Consider the following 17,850-nt stretch of genomic DNA (forward strand, 5'->3'; position numbering starts at 1 on the left):
ACTTCAATATTCATAGAAACAGAAAATAAAACAAGAAATGGACCACAAGCGTTACAGATTAAAGAAGGGAGAAGAGCTAATACAACATGAAGAAAGGATACTGACTGTACATGATGGATATAATAACAAGTAGCTAGCTACACACCCTTGGAACCAGGAATGTCAATCCACTGCAATTGTAGCTCTATTTCGCCACGCTCAACATTTCGCAATCTAATAAACACATTTTGAACAACCTGATCATTTTCCCACACAATGGAGCTCTCTTCAGACAAACAATTTTGCCTGCTTGGCTTTATTTTTGTGATTATGGTTCCACTAGGGATGTTCTTGTAGCGCTTTCTCACCGCATCTATAAATGGATGTATGTCAATTTCTGCATCACCCATCTTATCGTCCAGAGAAAATATATCCTTGTCATAAACATGCTGCAATGGCACAGAAAAAAATCTCTTAGGATTGCATAAATTACAAATCCACGTAATGTTCTGAAATTAGTCAATTCCTATTCCTTGCGTTTCTTTTTTAAAAAGTTGAACGTAGAACCAGAATTTGAAGCTTATGGGTAGTCATGTTAAGATATAAGTTGTGCTTATTCAATTAGTTTCCAAAGACAAATACAAGATTTGGACCAAAGCTATTTGAACCCCAAACCGTATTCTAGAAGCAAACTAAAAGTCTACAACTACACCATTTATCCGTCTCCCGATAATAAGGTTATGTGCTGTTTAATTCCTTGATGAAATAAAAATACAGTAAAATGAAGGAAATTACCAGTTTGATTGGGAGAATTGGTTCAGTAATAGATAGTGTTAATTCTTCATTCCATTCTGGATTGAGATTCTTCTTCACCACTCGAGTCTTCAATTTCTGCTCCAAATATTAATACTAATAATTAACATAACAATAAAGTATATTTGTAGTATCAAAAACTGAAATAGGCATAAAGAAACAATATCAATAGGGCAATGGAAACCATTTGTTCATCCAATTGGTTCAAATATTTGAATCACATATCTTTATTGAGGTTCATGGCAGTCAACAAATAAGCCCAAATTAGTTTTAAATCCAATACTGCAATTCATTACTCAAAAGTCTTCTTCTTTTTCTTCCTTTTAATCAGTCAGGTAAGATATGAACTATTCAAAGTGACGCAATCAAGCACAAGCAACAACGAGGGAGACTGAGATGACCATGGAAACCAAGGATCAAATTCATCAAAAAGATTTTTAAAAATGTAAGTGAATTTATTCCATCTGAAAATGAATATAAAACAGAGATTAAGACGGAAACAGGGTATGGTTTCTATATACCCTTGAGCCTACGGTCTATTAAAAATAACTCTCTATCAGATTATCACTAAATGGGTCCAAAAAATATAAATATAGTGCGTGCGATTTGAACTTGGAACCTCAGGTGAATTTTGAACCCTAAGCCAAACTCTAGTCTTGTTGTTAAGTGAATTCTGGGGGTTCGGGTGAACATCCTAAGCCAAACTCTAACCTACCCAAATCCACTTGTAAAATTACATTAGATATGTTGTTGTTACATATATTTGTGGCGCTATCAAATTTATAAAAACTCAGAAATTTTCTACAAGAATACTACTATTACAAATGGGTGCAGATTGACGACCATCGTCTTCAGAATTTATAAAATCCATTATTCTGAGTCCCAATTTTCACTAGAATTTCAATTTTCTGAAAATCAAGAATACAAAAAAAAAACAAGAAAAGTAATAGCTGTTCGTTCATCAGAAAAGAGAAAAACAAGAAATTGGCGTTACCTGTTTGCCCATCCTAACAACAACGTAAGGATCGCTGGTAGTAACATCTCTAATAGCCAAATTAATACCTCTGTGGATACGAACTCTCATAAGACCCAATAAATTCTCCATTCAAAACTTTGAATTAAGCTCAGAAAGGGTGGGTGTAATATAAAGAACTAAGGCAAAGAAAGAGAGATTATAACTCACTAATATTCAATTGGCTAACGTCTTATTTTATACACAATTGAAGGACTGACTGACTATATAACTCAGAATAATGCAGGTAAAAGTCACTTTCTCTATTTATTTCTTCTGTCCCCGAAAAATATTTCCATATGTCCTATATATTTTTAGTTTGAAATTATTTTTATTTAAAATTAGATAAATATTATCTATATTAAAGTTAGACAAATAAATTAAACTTAAATCTGAGTACTAATATTTAGATCTGATTTGATGAGTTAAACACGGAGTACTAGTTTGACTGGCTTATATCAATTACGTAGTGATACTTTTTAATTACGTATATTGCTTAATTGAGTTTTGACGGAGAAATCAACGGTTTTTTAGCGGAATTATCGAGAGTTATTGGATTTGGTAGAAAACCAATACGACTGCAGTAATCGTCCGGCAAATTAATAATTATGAGACATTTTTGGTTCATAAAAGTTTGGTACCACTACGTGCCAACTTGTCTTTGTTTCATAAATCATCTACTTTTTGGATTTGGATACATATAGATACGTGACCCTATATCATGTTTAGACTTTAAAATTTAAAAATATTTGGGTAAGCTAATAACGATTATTTCCTTTTATGTTAATATGACTGCATTTTATTAGTATAAAACAAACAAGAAATGATGATTTATATTGGAAAAATAGAAGCAATATTGAATAAAAGACACTAGCTCGTTCCTCATCATTCAAAGACTCGTATTGGTATGTGGAATGAATAAATAAGAATATCTCGTGAATTAAAATATTTTATGAAATTAACTCATAATATCTCACATATCAAATATGAAATAAAATAAATTTCAAATTTTATTTTAAAATTATTATTCTTTATCTCATTTACCAAATGAAAAAGCTCTCACATTTGGTGGTCTTTTCTCTCTTCCCTCAATACACTAGACATTAGACAAAGCCGAAGACTATATATGGTAGAGTGAATTAGTGCAAGAAAATTTAGATACATTTTATTTTTTACTTTTTTGCAAAATCGAAGCTAATATTTAGGTAATAATAGTAAAATTTAAAGCTTTGATCATGAGAAGTAGCTAATAATATCTATTCAACAACATGCATTTATTAATTATTGGAATTTGAGTCGTGGGAATATAGACCAACACCCACCCTTTGATAATTTATAGTCAAGTCATTCAACAGACATAGTGGGAGAGTTGGAAGAAGTAAATTAAATTAAAATCGATGATATATTTTTTTTTCACACAGCAAAGTCAATGATCATAATTCATAATATTGTTCTTGAATAGTTCCTCGATTGGTATGTTTTGCTAGTTGACTAATTAACTCATATGTCATATGATTTTTTTTTTTTTGACGAATACCTAAAGTTAATTGATTGAAAATTTAGAATGACTTCAAGATTTGGAGCTCGCCTGATTTAGCTATAAATGAAGTTGAATTTATAAATACTTAGTTAAATTGATGATAAGTTGTTCACGTGTTAGGTAAATATATGCTGATGAGTATGATTGTTTTGGTTAAAATGATGAAAATGTTCTTGAAGTTATATACTATTATAAAAAAATATAAATAAAAGTTTTTTTTTTTTTATATATATAAAATAGGACAAATGATGAAAATAGAATAAAGGAGATGATTAACGATTATATATTAAGAGGAATATTTTGAAAACTAGAGATAAAATAGTAAAAGATTTGACTAAATCAAAACTGTTTATGAGCGGTAAAAGCGGGAATTAGAGTCGGTTTAGATTAACTTAAAAGTTGGTCACACTTGTTTTTAAGTCATTTTTAATTTTTGAGAGTGTTTGACAAATTTAAAATGACTTAAAATAAGTTTAAAAGTATGAATCTTCTTATTTTTTTTATTTTTTTAAAAAAATCATTTAAGTTTGATTTTAAAAGTTACTTTTTAAAAACTATTTTTTTAAGCCAGTTTAAACTGGCTTTTAGAAGTGATTAACTAGTGACTTTTGATCCATTTTGACTTATAAGTATTTTTAACATTATCGAACGGGTGAATAATAAAATTAATAATTATAAGTGCAGCCAAACACCATCTATACTAAACTACCAGAGGAAGGAAGAAAATAATTTATTTTCCCTTAATTAATCAGACAAACTTAGAAAAATAAAAAGGATGTCGAGAGATAAATTGAGTGATTTTTAATGCTATAGTTATCTTCTTTTTTCGCTTAATTAGAATTATTTCTTGTCAAAATTTGCAAATCATGTGCTCATAAATACTTCACTTTTACTTGTCACTTAGTTTTACTTGTCATTTCTGATATATCAAAAAAAGATAATAATTTTTTTTCATATTTTATTTTCAACATTAAATACTTATTTTTCAAATAAATAAGGATAATTATTTTTCAAATAAGTAAGGATAATTTTCTTATAGTGTATCAAGTCAGACTTTTACAAGTAAAAATGGACCACGGGAGTCGGGAGTAATAAACACTTCATAATTTGGAGCGGAAAAAAGATGTAATTTATGTCATTAATGGGACCAGAAAACAAAATAGAAGTCTTCAATGTTACTTATAGTGGGAATAATAAGTCAAATATTATTGGGTGCTCATAAAATATTTTAATAAATAAAAAACCAACATGCAGGATATTTAATTAAGGAAAGAACGAATTTTAGTTTGGACTTCTATTTTTACCTTTAATTTCCTTGTTTATTTTTTTAAAATATTCATCTTCGTAGGAGCTTTTTGATAGTAGTCGTAACCAGCAACCATCAGCTCTCGACTTGTTGGTAAGGTGAGAGCTTCAAGCCTGATTTCAGGTGGCGCACTTTAAAAGTCAAAATTCAATACTAGTATATTATATTACCTAAAGCACACCAAGATAATTATTTAATTAAGGTAAATGTGAACTCAAAGATAGAATATAGGGTATGAAATATGAATGTATTACTATTATTTAATTAAAGAGGACGAATATACTAGAACTAACGACTTTTACGTCATTCCCCGGTTAAGCATTTCGTATTTTATCAAAAAAAATAATTATGACCTAATTTTTTTCCTTATTATTATTAGGTACACAAAAATGAAAATGTGGTTTTGAACAATTATTTTTTCGACCATACTAAAGTTTAAAGGGATTAGGGACCATATGATAGCAACTAGACACGTGAAAGTAAATGTTTTGGGCTCCATTGTCATTTAATCTCTTCGACTTATATTAGTTGCTTACGTTATTAAATATATATAGTTATCCAAACTTATTAGTCAAATTATAAAATCAAGATAAAATTAATTACATTCTTTCTATTTCATTCTTATTTATATTTTTTTTTAAGTGTAAACAAGTTTGTAAAGTTTTTCAAAAAGTTTCTTAAGTCGTAAATTAATAAAACTGTCTTTATTTATGGTTTCTTGAGGGATATATAAAAAAATGAACAATTAATATAAAACGGAGAAAAAAAGTCTAAGAGTAAAGTCGTTTTCGCATAGGGGAACACTCTCCCAGCAAAAGATTGGCAAAATAAAAGCAAAATCTATGCGTTCAAATGCCATGAGTTTAGACTCTTAGCAACTTTTGCTGACTAATATTCTGTTAATTTAATAGCAACTAGACACTATATTAGTAGTATACGTAATTGTCTAATCAATAATTTATGTACTTAATCAACACGCGCAACAAAGGGCAGATTCACAATGCAACATACATGTGTTAACCTGAATGCAATAATTTTTGCACAAATTCTATATTTAACTTGATATAGGGTGTGTTGGTATGAAAGAAAATGTTTTCCTGAAAAAGAAATAGATTTTTGATTTATTTTTCATATTTGGTTGGTGAGTAAAAAATATGAGAAAATAATTTTTGCACAAATTCTATATTTAATTTGACTTATTTTCTCATGTGTGGTACATTTTCTTAATCCGCTCCTTTTTTTTTTTTTTGGTTACAAAACATATAGGAATTTGTTTGTTCATTAACATTTTCTAGCGATGGTTTAATTGTGGGAAACTTACATATGCTATATTAAGAAAATATTTATCATTTATAGCAATAACATTTTTTTTACTTGATCATTTTTAATACATTTATAATACAGTTTTAATACATATTACAAAGAATAATTTATAAAACAGATATAATTCAAGTTTTATTGATTGATATTACATTTATCACACATTTTAATACATAAATAATACAATGTTTTAATTTCTTACCAAACAAACATACTATATTTTAAAACTGCTTTAATACATAAATATTGCATTCATAATTCATTTTTAATACATATTGCAGATTTATCATAGTATTGCTATATATATATTTTTATAAATGACAATAAATAAAAAGTATTCTAAAATGGTTGTATTTAAAAACAAATTATGCAGTGTTTGAAGAAAACATAAATTAGCCCAATATCTGCTTTGGGCTGAACTTTGAAATGCATACAAGAGTTATGGGCCGCCTATAAATTAGCCCAATTAGAGTGATCTAATTTTCCGATAGAAATTAGGGGAATTTTACAATAGAAATGTTGTCCACTGCCCTTTCTTGGCCTTGTTTTTGTATTTTAAAATTTTATGACATTATTTTGGAGCTTTAATAGTTGAACTTGAAATTTCACGAACAATTTTGAGATGCTGATACAATTCGGGGAAATTGCACTCCAAATGTTAGTTATTGAGGTAGTAGAGACTAGAGCCCAAGACTATATAACTATCCCATCGCATTTATTGTCCTTAATGAATATGCACTGGGTAATTTTCACTTGATCATCTCACAAGTAGGTAGTTTTTTTCACGCAATCATTTTTAAGATAGGTGTCAAGAAATTCACAATTGTCAATATCGGCGTCACTAGCCTTCGAATGAAAGTTGCAATATTGGCGTCAGTCACTATTCGTGGCTCGATGGACATGGAGGTGATGGATGACTTTGATACAATAGATACAATCTAACGGAAATCTCACTCCAAAAATTAACTATTAAGATGGAAGAATCCAAGGTTATATATATTCCACGCAATTAATACAACTCAGGGAGAAAACACATTCTAAAAATTACACATCTCAAGATTGTATAAAACCATATCAACACATTTCTATACGTGAAGCTTAAGTCGCATAAGATACAAACAAGGGCTGAGCCAAGTAATGCCAAGGAGTTCATTTGAATGTTATTTGATGAAAAATTACATTATTTATATATGTATTTTTTTAATTTTTATGTATATATATATTAGATGTTAAACCTTTTTTTGATTATTTTTTATGTTAAACCCTCCTTTTATTTCTCTGTCTTGCTTTTTATATTTTGAACCTCGATTTGGCCTAAAACTATATATTACCCGAACACGTGTAGGTAATACAAGATTAGTATACTGGTCTCTCCCACATAGGAGTTGCCCTCCCCTGCAATTGCTCTTTCAAGTTTCATCAGTTAGGAAGGTAAGTGGTTCAGTGTTGTTTGTACCATTGCTCTTGGAATTATAAGTGTACCCTTTTGCTTTTATAGACAAATTTTTACTCGGAATCTTCCAAATTGTTCTACAGGAAGTCCTTAATTATGGTCTGTAACCTGCTTAATTCTCCTGGGCAAACCAGGTGATTTCTTCAATCCGGGAAATTTTGATTTTAGGGTTTTCTTTTTCTTGATTTGGGGACTCCATATTATACTGCAATGTGGAATCTTGATATGCCTTCTCTCTCAATCTTGAACTGTATAAAGAATATTATAACTATAGGTCCGTTCAACTAGACTGATTTTACGATGCCTACTTGAATCCATCTTTTTATGTTTATGATATTTTATTACCAATTTGGGTTTCGTTTTATCCTTTTAATCTCTTTTTGCTTTATTCTGATCATACAATCTTGATCAAGAAAATGCTGACATATTCTGAATTGGACTTTTAATGGCAATGATAAGGTTCAAGGTGGAAAATATCGATGGAGTTAGAGGAAATATGGCTTCATACAATTCAAGAAAAGGTTTCCATAGGATGCATAAGTCATTTTCAAACCCTAATTGGAAATACAGTACCCCATGTACCTCTTGGAAAATATTTTGTGCCCCTGAAAATTTGGAGGAGCGATTTTCAGTGGTAGTATCGGAGAAAATAGCAGACGCTGGTCTGTCTGATCCTGAGCAACCTTTGAGAAGCGAAGAGGTAAGAATTTTTATAACCCCTTTGCAGACCTTTATTAGAAAACAAAACCTCATACAAGAGCCAAATGAGATTTTTCTTAGTTGAGAATAATCTTTATTGTTGCTGCAAGTATATTGAGCTATACTGACTGTCTTCTATCTTTATAGTTGAAGTTATTGCTTGCCGATGCTGAAAGATCGAAGCTTCTCAAGAAATTGAGTGAAGCCAACCGATATAATCGGTTGCTTAAGCGAGAGGTATATATTTTATTGGTTTCATATTCAATCTCGTAAGTTCTTCTTATGGGACTGATAAAGTGGATGATTCTCCATTTGAGTGTCTTTCACACATAAAGTTAGTGCTCTGTGAGACATAAGTTACCTACACACTCAGGAAAGGACAGTAAAGTTACAATCTTTCCCCTTGTGAGTATTATGAGGAAAGCCGACCGTGAGAGAATATTTTTGCATTCTCTTAGACCTCCTAGTCCATCCCTTCTTGCCCTCATTAATATATAATAAGTGTGGGAACATAGTCTCTGATACTCTTGTCCTGTTAATAACTCACACGGTTAGGCCTTTGGAAGCATATTTGCAGCTTATGTCAAACTTTTGTTTGAAGCTAACGTAAAAATTAAGGTGGGGGATTCTAGATATACATGGTTTTGGAGAGATGCTTGGAGATAGGTCACAGATTTCAAGATCAAATATCAGAACCTTCATTAGTTTCACTACTAATACAGGTAGTCTTGTCTCAGATTATTGGAATGGTGGATGCTGGTGCATTAGTTTTAGAAGGATTTGTTTTGATTGAGAGATACCTAGAATGGCTCTCCTATTGGATGATTTAGATAAGGTGGAGCTTAATGTGAAGTATCTTGAGTCTATAATCCAGGGAAGTGGGGATCAACGATGATATCACACATCATATTGGTGCTGCGTGGATGAAGTGGAGACTTGCATCCGGAGTCTTGTGTGATAAAAAATTACCACTGAAAATTAAAGGCAAGTTTTATAGAGTGGTGGTTAGACCAACTTCCTTGAATTCCGGTGTTTAGTTTTATATAGTAAGATCTGTTTCTGAGATTTCTGGATGCAATAGGTGAACTAAACTCATAGATAGTTGGGTAAATTTAATGGTTTATGACTACAGAAAAATGATGGAAAATGTGCTTTGCATGTAACCTCTATTTTAATTTTTTTTTTCTGATGATGACAATTAATATGCCATATCACTGCAGTTGCAAGCTAAGGAGGATGCACTGGTTAATTTCAAAAGTGAACTTTCAGTCACCGAACTTGAGATTCAGGTTTGCTTCTTCTACATTGGTGTTATTGTAATTTTATTGCTTCAGATGTAGTTGTAAGTATTTGGCGCATTTGCATACAGGTTATAACAACCTATGGTTCCTTCTGTTGTGAGGATTTGTGCCGTAATTAACTAGAATGGGATTTATGCTAAATGAAATTGTCCGCACTTTGAAGATGAAACTTACCGGGAACTAGAAGAGAAAAGTTAAACAGTTGATAATCCAACATTTGTGTGGGACTTCAACTCTAGCAACTGGCATTAGCAGCTTATGCAGTATAAATATAGTTTTGTATTTTATTTGACCTGCAGGTTTTGGCTAGATTGGCTGAAGAAGTTGCTAAATCTGCTATCCCAACTGGTTCAAGAAAAATTAAAGGGAGATATATCCAGTCACACCTATTTTCACGTTTGGAAGGTATTATTACCTTACTGTATCCTTTCTTAAACTGAACAGCAGACCCTTTCCAATGACAGACAGTGTCAACCTTGTTAGATTGTAGATAAATGTTCATGGATGAATTTAACCTGACATTTCTATGATTGCTGTCTTGATACTTCCGTTCTTAAGCCATACGCGAAAAATTGAAGGAGCAAATAAAGGGCGTGGAAGCTGTACAAGCCAAAGAAGTTCCTTTATCCTGGGTTGGGGTAGCAGAGGTGAGTTATTGAATAAGTTTCTTCTGTATCTGCTAACCATGTTGGAACATGGAATTCCTGACAATTGAAGGCTGTACAATTGAAATGACATGCATCCCTTTACCAGCTTAAAATTCTTGTGTGCATTGTGAAAATTGAAAACTTTGAAGCTGTTTCAGTTAGTCTGGTGTTACTATCTTATTTGTTGGAACTTGAAACAGATATAGTGTCTCCAAATAAAGTAAAAAGAAAAAAGCCTTCATCTAACTTTTCCCTTAAAAGTTTTCCCCTTAGTTAAATTGGAAACCTCTGTTGAATGTTGATTGCGTACTTGTCTTGAGAACAGAATAGGTTTTGTCTTATCTTTGGAGTTTTTTAGCTTTAAGTGGCATCCCGAGTTTCTTGCTTATTCATTATGTAAACACTTTTTTTAATAAACCAAGCCTTTCGGTTTGAAAGAATTTAGGCGATCCAATCAGATGATAAGATAGAAAAGAAGGTTTAATGCTTTTCTATAGATTAACTTTGCCCTAGCTGGATGAAATTTCCTTGACTAAGAAAATTAAAATTTTTAAGTCACTAGTGGGATTCCCACTGTGGGAATCAACTCTACTAAGGTCTAAGAGTGGTGATTCCTCTATTTTTTTCCCTCACTTTAACAAGTTACTCCCTCCGTTCAATTTTACTTGTCATTGTTTGACTTGGCACACCCATTAAGAAAACAATTGTTGTTATAAGTATTTTACCAAACTATCCCTATTAAATGATGTTTAGAATTAGGTATTGGAAAATGATTTGGAGAAAAAGTATTTAATGCTGAGGGTAAAACATGAAAAAAAAATTAATTTTCTTTTCTTGATATGTCAAGTGACAAGTAAAAATGAATATTTATTTTAGGAATAAGTGTCGAGTAAAGATGAATGGAGGGAGTAGATTTTTTCATAGCAAATGAGTCTGTGTACCATGTGTGCTAGCATATATATTTACTTCAAGAAAATACTTCCCATTATTGGTGTATCTTGTGAGATCAACTTTAAGGTAATGCCTACCTAATAATGTAGGTGCAGACAAAATTTTGTAAAATTTGTGAAGTAGGACCTCAGTCCTCTTATAAACTTCCTCAAGCACTAGGTGAAAGAGATGGAGGTCTGCATGAGGCATTTGGCTATTTAGACTCAACCTAGTGAGTTGTTGGCTAGGGATACTATTTCTATTGGGCGAGTCCATTAGGGCACGGTTGTGTATAAGATGTTTCTTTTATGCTTCTAAGGAGGATGACATGAATTGTGAACCCCCCCCTCCTCCCTGTTTGGCATTTTTAACAACTGCATGATTTATATTTTGATTAGTAAAGATAAACACAATGGAGATAATGCTTGAAACTGATGGTCCATAGATTCCTAAATCGTATGGCTGGAGTAGTATTAAAGTTTTATTTGCTCAAGTTCTTAGTTCCTGCCAAATTCCCTTTATGTACAAGGACTTTCAATCCAGAAGTTGGCACCGAGTTTTCTACTATTACTTAAAAATGTTTTTCATTGGATACACGTTTTGGCAGTCGATTACAGAAGGCATTAAATATGACCTTGAATTTTGATCATCTTTAGAGTGTGCAAGTAATGGGCTCCTTTGATGGTTGGAGTCAAGGAGAGCACTTATCTCCAGAGTACACCGGCTCTTATATGAACTTTTCAGCTACATTGTTCCTAAGACCTGGAAGGTACGTTTCTCTTCTGCCACAGAGTAAATCTGTCATTCCACTCTCTCTGAACTGTCAGGTGAAATTTTTTTCCTTTAAAAAAATAATATATTTGTGTTTTTAGGTACGAAATTAAGTTCTTGGTAGATGACGAGTGGAAACTATCCCCAGAATTACCAACTACGGGAGAGGGGTTAACTAAGAACAATTTATTGGTCGTGGAATAGCTCATTTAGCTAGGACAGGATGTATATCTGCTGAAAGTCTCTACTCTAGGTGGAAAAACAACTTATTAATCGTCGAACAGTTCCTGCTGGAAGGTTAGTGTGGTAGGAGTGAAATGCCGTCTCTTTGAGAATATGATCTCAGGCCTCTAAGCATTGTATATATGATACTTAACTATAAGTTAGCTTTTAAGTCGTACAATTGTATAAGCTTCAGCCATATATATGTTCATTCATGTTGTTCGTTTCTTGAATTTTAAATAAGGGAGGATTTGATTCAACAGGTGGGATTGCTCAAGACATCTATTAATCTTGACTTAAGGCCTGTTTGGAAGCTCAAAAATTATTTTTCTTCTTTTCAGAATTGAGGTGTTTGGCTGAGCTTTTGATGGAAATAAAGTGTTTAGTTTGCCCTTTTATTTTGAAAGTTGTACTATCATGTAATGGCAGACCACAAATTTAAGTACTATTTGGCTGTCCATAGATAATAGTTACTGTAAGTGAAATGATTCTTTTCGATTTCTCAGAGGAATCTGAAAATAAATGTGTCCAATTTTGTTTAATATATGATTTACATCTAACCCACTTCCATTCTTAGTAGTTAGTAATCCGTACATTAAACTTTGATGATTCTAAAAATGAAAAAAATCAGAGCCGCGACTTTATTATTTACTAATATATAACAACCTCAACCTCCCTAATATTATAGTAGGCAGCTGCTATAATATTATGATCTCACAAATGGGTTGGTTGGTGGTTTTGTCCTAATTAACAAACGAAAGGCCATTTCTCATCAAGAATTATAGTTTACTTCATGCCTGCTACTGGTTTAAGTTTATATATTTCTTTCGGGACGTTTGCCAACTTGTTATATGTCTTTTTTTCCTATATAGCATATATCCTTAATAGGTCTTGTTTCTATCTTCTCTTTTTTATCCAATTGGGATCCCAGCAGTCAAACCACTGTGTTCGTTCCTCACCCTCCTTCCAATCAAATCTATCCTTCCAATCAAATCTATTCTAAGGTGTCCGAAGGCAGGGGAAAGTAGGTTTCTCTTTTTCTATTTATCTCTTCATTATTTGTTTCTCATTTAATTAGCCGTCCGTATAGTGGCGAAGCTAGGGATTAAAAAGATGCAAAAAATATCTGATGATTTAAATGTATGACAAAAAGTTCCACCCTGGTGGTTATAAGGGGTCATTTAGTCTTTTTATATGATTTTTGATAATCATCGGATTGAGTCTGGTCCAATGTTCATTATTTTTCAGTTGCATTTAAACTCTTTTTCTAAACACTCTATATCTTAAGTTAAATTTTATTTACATAACTTCTTTGTGAATATAATTTACTTCTTTATATTTTGAATTCTACGGTGAACATCATGGTTTTGTTCTGCCCATCACGAGTCCACATGACTAATTGTCCGTGTATATATATAATATGCTTGTAATAACTTTATTCTTTAATTGTAAACATTAATTTGGTTTGGAATACGTAGAAGTTGTCATATGCTGTCTAGTTACGTAGATATATATAATAGAAGAAGAGAGGCTTAGCATTTGCCAAGAAGGAATCCAGTGTCCATTTCAAAAGTCCTGTACCTGAAGCTAATCTTTCTTTCTTTCATTGATTTGTAGAAGAGAACCTCAAGGCTTGAATGGTTCATCTCATCAAATATTGGATGCCCTCTCTTCTTTTTCTCTCCTTTGGCTCTGCTTGGTGCTATCGTTGCATCGGTCTTGACCCTTGAGATTTTCGTTCCTTACCAATAAAACTGTAGAAATCATATCATATACTCCGTTATGTCAATAAAGAAGGTGAAGGGTACTAGGTTGTTGATCACGGTTAATGTCTTAGGAAGTGCTGGACCGTTGAGGTTTGTTGTGAATGAGAATGATAAGGTTGCTAAGGTTGTTGACACTGCTCTGAAACAATATGGTCGCGAGGGACGACTTCCAATTCTGAGTTCTAACGTCAATGATTTCCTTTTGTACTCAGCTAGTGCTGGAATGGATGGTAAGTACTACACAACTTATCTTAGTTTCATCTCTCCATCGGTTTTTTAAACTTCGAGAGGAGAGGAGAAGATCAACAGTATTCTCACTTACTCTTATAGGTTGCAAAAAGAGAGAGCCGAGTCAAATTTAACCGGACTTTCCTTGTAATTACCTATTCTCTTGTTTTATTTAGCTTAGCTTGCTGATTTTCTTAAAAGAAAATAGTACACTCAATTAGCTTAAGTTACCTAATTCTTGTTTTACATAATTCTCAATTACAAAGTTAGATATTTTATGTTTGGTTTGAGTTACATTTTGACCCATTAATTTGGTTACTGTTGCTCATATCCTCAAAAAGTTATACACGTTTAGAGGATCAGACACGGGTGCATATTTTTGAGTTTGACCTAGTAATTTGATGGATTATTTCGAGTTCAATCTATTTAGGCCAAGTCAATAAACGCGTCATAACTCATTTACTAGTTTTTCAGCTCTGGGAGCATCAGACTCGATAGGGTCACTAGGAGTGAGGAATTTCATCCTTTGTAAGAAGCAAAAACAGGCAGTGATGACAGAAGGAAGGGCACAACATGGAAATGGGAAAAGGGGATGGAAGGCTTGGTTCACTAAGTCCTTTAACTTCAAGATTCATTCCCATTGAATCACACATGCACTACTCTTTGTCAATTGTGGTAATTTCATCAAGCATTTGCACTTGTAATAGACATGATAATTACATAAAAATAAATGATGTACACATTAATTCCTAAGTTACTTAAATGAGAGCATTCAATAAGCTTGAATTCCACACACAAAATTCTTTACTACTCATTCTACCACATCACTCTGTTTGAGGCTTCATCTAGGGTGGCAATTGGGGGTTGGGTCAAATTTGGACGGATTATAATGGGTCAAGACAATAAACAAGTCAAGATTCAATCTAATTCAAATTTATTTGGGTCAAAACGGCCGGGTTAATACTCAATCCAACTCAACTCAATTTTTACTAAGTTTAATTATTTTATTTTATTTGTTTTTTTAAAATATTTTAATATCTAATAAATTTATTTTTCTCTAATATACACACCATTATTTTGCATTTATGCAAGAGGTTATTTCCAAGACTTGAGTCTGTGACGTCTTGATTGCATGGCATCAACATTCAGATTTTAAAAAGAATATTTGAATGTTTTTAAGTTGACGCGTTCCATATAATGAGCAATCTTCTTTTATTTTCTATATTGCTAACCACTTATTTTTAAGGTGCTATCAATATCATCTAATGTTAAGGTCACGAAGTAAAATAAACATACAATTATTCCCATTATTTAAGTTATCATTGACTTGAACAGTACTCATGATTATTGTAAGGATTCTTTTCAATTTTAAAGAGAAATCTATAATTGAAAAATATAATTATTCTCATCGACTTTAATATTATATCAAAGGGGAAGGTATGACTCGTCCTAAACAGTAATAGAAAGAGCATTACTCATGATCATACGGATTCAGCCGACTATAGTAATTTTTGCTCAAATAATGTATTTGTGTTAAGAAATTCATTAAATATGTATAAATATTAAGTTCAGAATCCAATTATTAACCCTTAAAGTAGTCATTTTAAAATTCATAACCCATAAAATTGAAATACTGGCTCGACCTTTGATAGTGAGTACTATAACTTACTTCATACCTTGTCAGTTAATAAAATTTATATAATTCCTTAATGTCTGGAATATTTGTCAACTTGGTAAAATTGATTTATGTTTGTACATAATAAATCCAGTAACATCTAGGGATTTATGTAAGGTTCCTTTGAAAAGAAACATTTTATAATTCTATTCTTCTATTGTTAATTTTTTTTTTCCAGCAGGGGCATATTTTATTGTTATTGATAGAAAAGAAGTAGGAACGGTATTACCTAGTACAGGAACTTAGTAAAAGGACTAATTGCATCATAGTACAAGTAAGTGTTGTAAACATCAATTTGGTCCGAATACATACATGAACTTGTCATATGCTGTTGCCTATCTGGTGCTATTTATCTAATGGGTTTATAAGTTGTATTTATTGCGCTTGAAAAATTATCTACACAATCAGGTTATTTATAAGATATTTGTAGGTATAGTGACACTACAACAGTAATAACAACATCTCCAGTGAGATCCACTAGATAGGTATAGTGATACTACAACAACAACAACATACCTTATATCTCATATCAAATGACTCATGCCGTATATAATGGGAACGGGACCAAAAAACAGAACAAGAATCCAGAGTCACATTTCAAAAAGGACAGCCTTCCGTTTTGTGTTGTACATGTACCAAAAGTCACATTTAACTTTTCCCCAATTTCACACCTAGCTTGAAATCAATTGGAATACATAGAAAGTTCTCCCCTGTTTGTACCTTAATTGTCTGGTTCAGATCATGAACTATAGGCCTTACTTATCCGTATTCAACATTAATGTAGAGTAACATATTGTGCCTAGCAGATTATTTTATTTTCTTCCTTCATGCTTAGTCCTGACATGATGTCATGTTAGGAGATATAGTTATGTAAATAAAATTAGCATATCGTTACAAGTTCAACTGTTTAGATGAGGTGATCACAATTTAACAAGGTATCAAAAAAGACGATAAAGGTCATAAAAAATCTTTGCACGTGTTGGGAGATATAATAAAAGTGTATTTTTTAGATGAGTTGATCAGTATTCGAAAGTTCAATTTAATGATTTTTATACATTTTAAATCATGATTTTCAGCTCTGGGACCATCAGAATTGATTGGATCACTAGGAATGAGGAATTTTATTCTCTGTAAGAAGCAAAAACAAGCATGGATGACAGAAGAAGGGCACATGGGAATCCTTGGCTCACTAAGTCCTTTAGCTTCAAGATCATTCATTCCCATTGAATCACTTTCTTGTGTCTTTGTAAATTGGGGTCTCGTCAATTCTCTAATAATTTTACTCTGTTCTCCAGAATGGCCTTATAATGCGCGATCTAAATTTAATTGAGGTTCTAATGTCACGCCCCGAGCCTATATCTTGGGCGAGACTGGCACTCGAAGACCATTGCTAACCCCAAGCGAACCCTTGGCCTGACTTACTTAACTTAGCGGAAGACTTAACTCAACAAAATAAACTCATGTAATAGTTTAAATGATAACATCTTAGCCAAATTGGCAACTTCTGTCTCAAAATAAAGTATCGGCAAATACATAGATGAGAGACTCATAACTACTGTCTGACTGTCTATGAAGCCTCTATAATACTGAGATGGATATTGGGACAGACCCCACAACATCCTAATAAGAAAAACTAGGAAAGCGAATAAAAGAGTCCTTCGGAATGCAAGGAGGCTTACCACTGACTCTAGAATGCTCGACTAGATCAATGGCGCGCTGGATGCTGATCCTGGTTACCTGCGTCGGCATCATAATAAAATACAGGCCAACTGACATCGGTACATTGAATGTACGAGTATGCGAGTTGGAAAACTAAACAACAACTTAAGCTTGAAATAAGTAAAAAGGAACACTTACCTTGGCTTTGTACAACTCATGAATAACTGAACTCAATATAAAGCAATAAGGCACATGCAATATATATATAAAGCTTGTAAAACAGTGTAAACAACTTAGTTCGTTAAAGATAAAGCAATAACAAACTCAACTTTACTTATATATAAAAGTAATATAACTTTTATGGGAGATTCTTTAACCGACAACCACCACTATGAGCCCTAGTGATGATACAACGTTTTACCTCACGTTGCCCAAGGACCATCCTATACCTCACCGTGATATAAGACCTTACTTAACGTAGTGGATCCACTAGCTTAACTTATGTGATCATCTAAAAAGTATGACCTGT

At 32.3% G+C, this 17,850-nt stretch overlaps 3 protein-coding genes across 3 annotated transcripts; 2 read left to right on the forward strand and 1 right to left on the reverse strand.

The window, feature by feature from the left end:
* LOC125847924 (protein C2-DOMAIN ABA-RELATED 3-like) lies at nucleotides 1-1,996 on the reverse strand. Its single transcript, XM_049527647.1, has 3 exons — nucleotides 1,787-1,996; nucleotides 775-870; nucleotides 1-428 (listed from the first exon to the last, which is right to left on the reverse strand). The coding sequence occupies exons 1-3, from the start codon at nucleotides 1,895-1,897 to the stop codon at nucleotides 138-140; spliced, it is 498 nt and encodes a 165-aa protein (XP_049383604.1). The 5' UTR covers nucleotides 1,898-1,996; the 3' UTR covers nucleotides 1-137.
* A 5,325-nt stretch (nucleotides 1,997-7,321) lies between these two features.
* On the forward strand, nucleotides 7,322-12,118 carry LOC125849227 (protein PTST, chloroplastic). The gene is made up of 9 exons (XM_049529266.1): nucleotides 7,322-7,401; nucleotides 7,507-7,557; nucleotides 7,883-8,123; nucleotides 8,270-8,359; nucleotides 9,343-9,411; nucleotides 9,723-9,828; nucleotides 9,982-10,070; nucleotides 11,657-11,769; nucleotides 11,873-12,118. The coding sequence occupies exons 2-9, from the start codon at nucleotides 7,520-7,522 to the stop codon at nucleotides 11,973-11,975; spliced, it is 849 nt and encodes a 282-aa protein (XP_049385223.1). The 5' UTR covers nucleotides 7,322-7,401; nucleotides 7,507-7,519; the 3' UTR covers nucleotides 11,976-12,118.
* A 1,624-nt stretch (nucleotides 12,119-13,742) lies between these two features.
* LOC125849228 (uncharacterized protein At4g22758-like) lies at nucleotides 13,743-14,773 on the forward strand. Its single transcript, XM_049529268.1, has 2 exons — nucleotides 13,743-13,989; nucleotides 14,462-14,773. Exons 1-2 carry the CDS (start codon nucleotides 13,776-13,778, stop codon nucleotides 14,629-14,631), a joined length of 384 nt encoding a protein of 127 aa, XP_049385225.1. The 5' UTR covers nucleotides 13,743-13,775; the 3' UTR covers nucleotides 14,632-14,773.
* Nucleotides 14,774-17,850: the final 3,077 nt, after the last annotated feature.

The sequence above is a fragment of the Solanum stenotomum genome, chromosome 12 (genome assembly GCF_019186545.1).
Source record: "Solanum stenotomum isolate F172 chromosome 12, ASM1918654v1, whole genome shotgun sequence".
Lineage (NCBI taxonomy): Eukaryota > Viridiplantae > Streptophyta > Magnoliopsida > Solanales > Solanaceae > Solanum > Solanum stenotomum.